Source organism: Anneissia japonica, unplaced genomic scaffold (genome assembly GCF_011630105.1).
Source record: "Anneissia japonica isolate Jap-2015-1 unplaced genomic scaffold, ASM1163010v1 scaffold6417_len956965_cov193, whole genome shotgun sequence".
NCBI classification, from domain to species: domain Eukaryota; kingdom Metazoa; phylum Echinodermata; class Crinoidea; order Comatulida; family Comatulidae; genus Anneissia; species Anneissia japonica.
The window spans coordinates 772,267-776,168 of NW_022713977.1; the positions used below are offsets into that span (position 1 = coordinate 772,267).

The 3,902-nt window shown below is 31.8% G+C and overlaps 1 protein-coding gene across 1 annotated transcript in view; it reads left to right on the plus strand.

Annotated features, from left to right (window-relative positions):
- The first annotated feature begins 1,821 nt into the window (after positions 1-1,821).
- The window catches only part of LOC117108836 (sodium- and chloride-dependent glycine transporter 1-like), a 67,698-nt gene continuing 65,617 nt past the window's right edge, over positions 1,822-3,902 (plus strand). Inside the window, exon 1 of the mRNA XM_033250996.1 lies at positions 1,822-1,970. Coding sequence (XP_033106887.1) covers positions 1,963-1,970 — 8 coding nt within the window. The 5' untranslated portion in view covers positions 1,822-1,962. The remainder of the gene's footprint in view (positions 1,971-3,902) is intronic.

Below are 3,902 nucleotides of genomic sequence, written 5' to 3' on the forward strand. Positions count from 1 at the left end.
GGATACTGCTAACGGTTAGCGCTAACCGATCGGGCGTTCTCACGCAGGTGCTAACAGTTAGCGCTAACGGTCAGCTCCCGATCCGGATAATAGGGCTCTCGTGAGAACCAGGCTTATGCGAAAAAAGAAAAAGGGGGAAAAAAAAAACAAAACAAAAAAAACAAAAAAAAAAACACGCAAATGCGTGGATTTCAACTGTTGATACCTGTAATGCTCCGGATCAATATGCATAAATGTATCACACCAAATAAGGTAGTATAATACATGCTCCAATTATCGAAATGGCCATTCAATATATCGACATTAATGTCATCATCAGGAATCACACCAGTAGGCCGTGTTGTAAAAAAACAGTTGGTAGTAGCCTATAATGCTGTGGAAATTTTGTTAGGCCTATGCGTTTTTCTATTTTTATAACATTCTACTCAGAAAAATACCATGACTATTGTTAAATGCTGAAAATCTATTTATTTTTTTTTCCCAACTGGAAAAATCTTTATTTTAATTAGGCCTATAACTTTTATTGACTTTTTTGAATTAGATCTATCTCCGGTCGTAATTACGGCTTTGCAAAGGTGCTTATTCACCTGTTTTGTTCTTGCCATTCTGATTTTTGTTCCAGTGAAACTTGAATAAAATAAAAATATAAAAATAAAATATTCAGGTAGGCCTATTGTATACTTTATTTTATTGTATATGACAAAATGAATGAATTTTCTCTATTTTTTTTTTACTAACAATAGACCTATTCATTCATTCATTCATTCATTCATTCATTCATTCATTCATTCATTCATTCATTCATTCATTCATTCATTCATTCATTCATTCATTTATTTATTTATTTATTTATTTATTTATTTATTAATACAGGATGGCCAGGTGGGATGTAACAACCTGTTTTATATGGTCCTGTTTTGCGATACGAGATTACAGTAAAAAAAAATATCAGAAAGTTCATTTACGAGCTTTCCCCCAATCGATGAGGTTTCATTATGTGATGTGAAATGATTCAATCAATATGACATTATAAACAGATATTTATTTATATCATTTGATATTTATTTATATAATTTGATATATATTTATATCGTATGATATCTATTTATATAATTTAATATCTATTTATATTATTATGCTGAAGCTCCATCGATTTGGCGAAAGCTCGTGTATAAAATCTGGAAAAACAAAACACAAGAAAACTGCTAGCAACTGGTTTGTTTTTTAATTTAATTTAAGAACGTAATGTTAGATATTGATGTTATAAGACATTTCACAGTTTGGTGGACAGGTAAAATGACATAATATAATGTCGCTAAAAATTATGTAATGATAATATATTATTATCAGTATTATTATTATTATTATTATTATTATTATTATTATTATTATCATCATCATCATCATTATCATTATTATTCATTATTATTTTTATTATTATTATTATTATTATTATTATTATTATTACAGTATCAGTTATTCAATATTTATTTATAAAATGACTCAATGAATACCGTCTATTTGAATGAACGGGAAAGTCAATTTCATAAGCAAAGGGACAACACTGGTGGATCGTCCAGAAAAAAAAAACGATGTTGAACTTCAGATGATTTAGAATCCATATAAAATTTCTCAAAATATGTCAGAACAAAAAAAAAACATAAATAACGGTCATGCCTTCATCTAGAGTTTCATACTGGTGAAATTATTTCATATTTTTCTTAAATTATAGTGAACATATTTTAGAAATATATAACCAACCCCCGTGCAAACGCATGAAAGTAGTTCAGCTTTTTCAGTCCCATAGTGCATTGCGAGCGCTTAACTTGGTCGTTCGAAGGCTCGTTGTTCAGTGCTTTTGCCAGCAGACTATTGAGTGCTTATTGGTTATTTTAGCGTTGTCGCTTCCCTATCTTTTGTAATACATTCTAGAAAGTCGTCAGATTCGAAGCGGCCTCAAACATGGAGAGGTAAGTAAACTTATTAAATTTGGGGTTTTTTTTTCTTATTTTTTCATTTTAGTGCCGTCTTCTCTTATAAACTTACACTATTATTGGAGACTTTCTCATGAATATCGGCTTTCGATTTTGAAGAACGTGAATTTAGTTTATAGAATCGAAAGAATGTGTTTTGTGAACGGGTTTTCTTTCAACTTTTAATTAAAACTCAATTGATCCAAAACATAAACTTACATAGATTTATATTAAACAAAAGTGGTACAAGATGATTATGCATCAACCTATTTTACTCAAATTAAAATTTATTAGATGTTATAGTTGGCAACACGATAGCAGTGTAACAGGTTCATAACATTATATCTGAATAAGTATGCCGTTACTGTTGCCTTCGTATTGACTTCAGTAGTCCTACTACTGGAGTTTATACTGGTTTTATAACGATAGGCTTGTAACTATGGAAGGCAAAGTCGAATAACTGGGCACAGGAGGTCGGACCCAGCTATTTCCCTTTAGCGGGGATCGCTACTCCTGAAAAGAGTATGTTCATACCTCTTTCCATAATGCCTGTATCCATTTATGTTCCCGGGGGCAGAGACAAACGCAGGTAAAGTGCCTTGCCAAGTACACAAGTGAAAATGCAAGCGTTTCGAATCCTGACTTCAAAGTTGAGAGCCCGTGGGCCTACAGCCAACCGCATATAGGATATAGTGTTTGTTCTCTGATATTTGCTTCTGTATATTTTGCATATTACCAATGAATACTTTTTAAATTTTTATTTATCAAATCGATTAAATTGTTAGTAATTGTAAGTCAAAACGTTATATTCACGGTATTCATTAGATTAATTGCTTAATAATAATAATAAAAAAAACAACAACAAAACAATAAAAAAGAAATAACTCGACGTTCTTTCAGAAATTAAACATTTCTCTGCAATTTCTTTAACATTCAGCTTAAAATGAGGGCCTATTTAGGCCTATAAATAGAAATTTACTGATAGAGATATAAATTAGGCCTACGTTTATTTATATGCCTAAGACTTTAGGTATTCCCATTAACATTTCTAGTCCTACGTTTTGCACCTTATATCGATTACTCCCGCGATTCTTTTCTGTGATGCAGTCTATAAGACCTATATTGCATAGCATTGTTTATTCATTCACTTGAAGTTCATTCAAGACATCGATTTTTGTTGCTAAGTAATTACAGTACGCTGATGAATCGATAAACAGCTGCTATATATACTGGTGGTTGTTGTGTTTTATCCTCGGTACCTTTGTTTATCAAAACATAAAGTATTATTATTATTATTATTATTATTATTATTATTATTATTATTATCATCATTAGGCCTAATAATAGGGGCCTAATGATGTTGTCCCTAGTACCGTACGTTCCCAAATGCTTGAACAAAATCCCACAAGTGGTTCGGGTGGGAATCGAACCCACGACTTGCAGAACTAGCCTGGTGTCTTAACCACTAGTCCACCAAGTTTGCGCTTTGTAGCTATGAATCCGATCCCGAAGTAGCGGCGGGTACTGCTATCATTAAACATTATTAATGTTAGGCCTATTTGTATTATTATTATTTTGTTATATAATCATTTTCATTTATATAGGGCATTATCGTTAATTATTATTATTACCAGTAAATACAAATATTTGCACTGGAAAACAAGGGTAGGAAGAACAGTGTAAGGCCAGATGACCAACGGATTTGTCGTCTTCACTATTTCAGAATAATAAGGTTGCAGGCTACTAAAACTGTCACTTTTCTATTGTTGGAAGTGACATTGCATTTGAACGCTTATATTGGCTTAAGAACTTAGTGGATAGTATTACAATGAATAGTGGAAAGAACGGACAATGACATTATTCTGGAGGACATTGTGTGAGTAAGAACCTTCAAAAAATGCCAACGGGTATCGTACAACACAATAGACC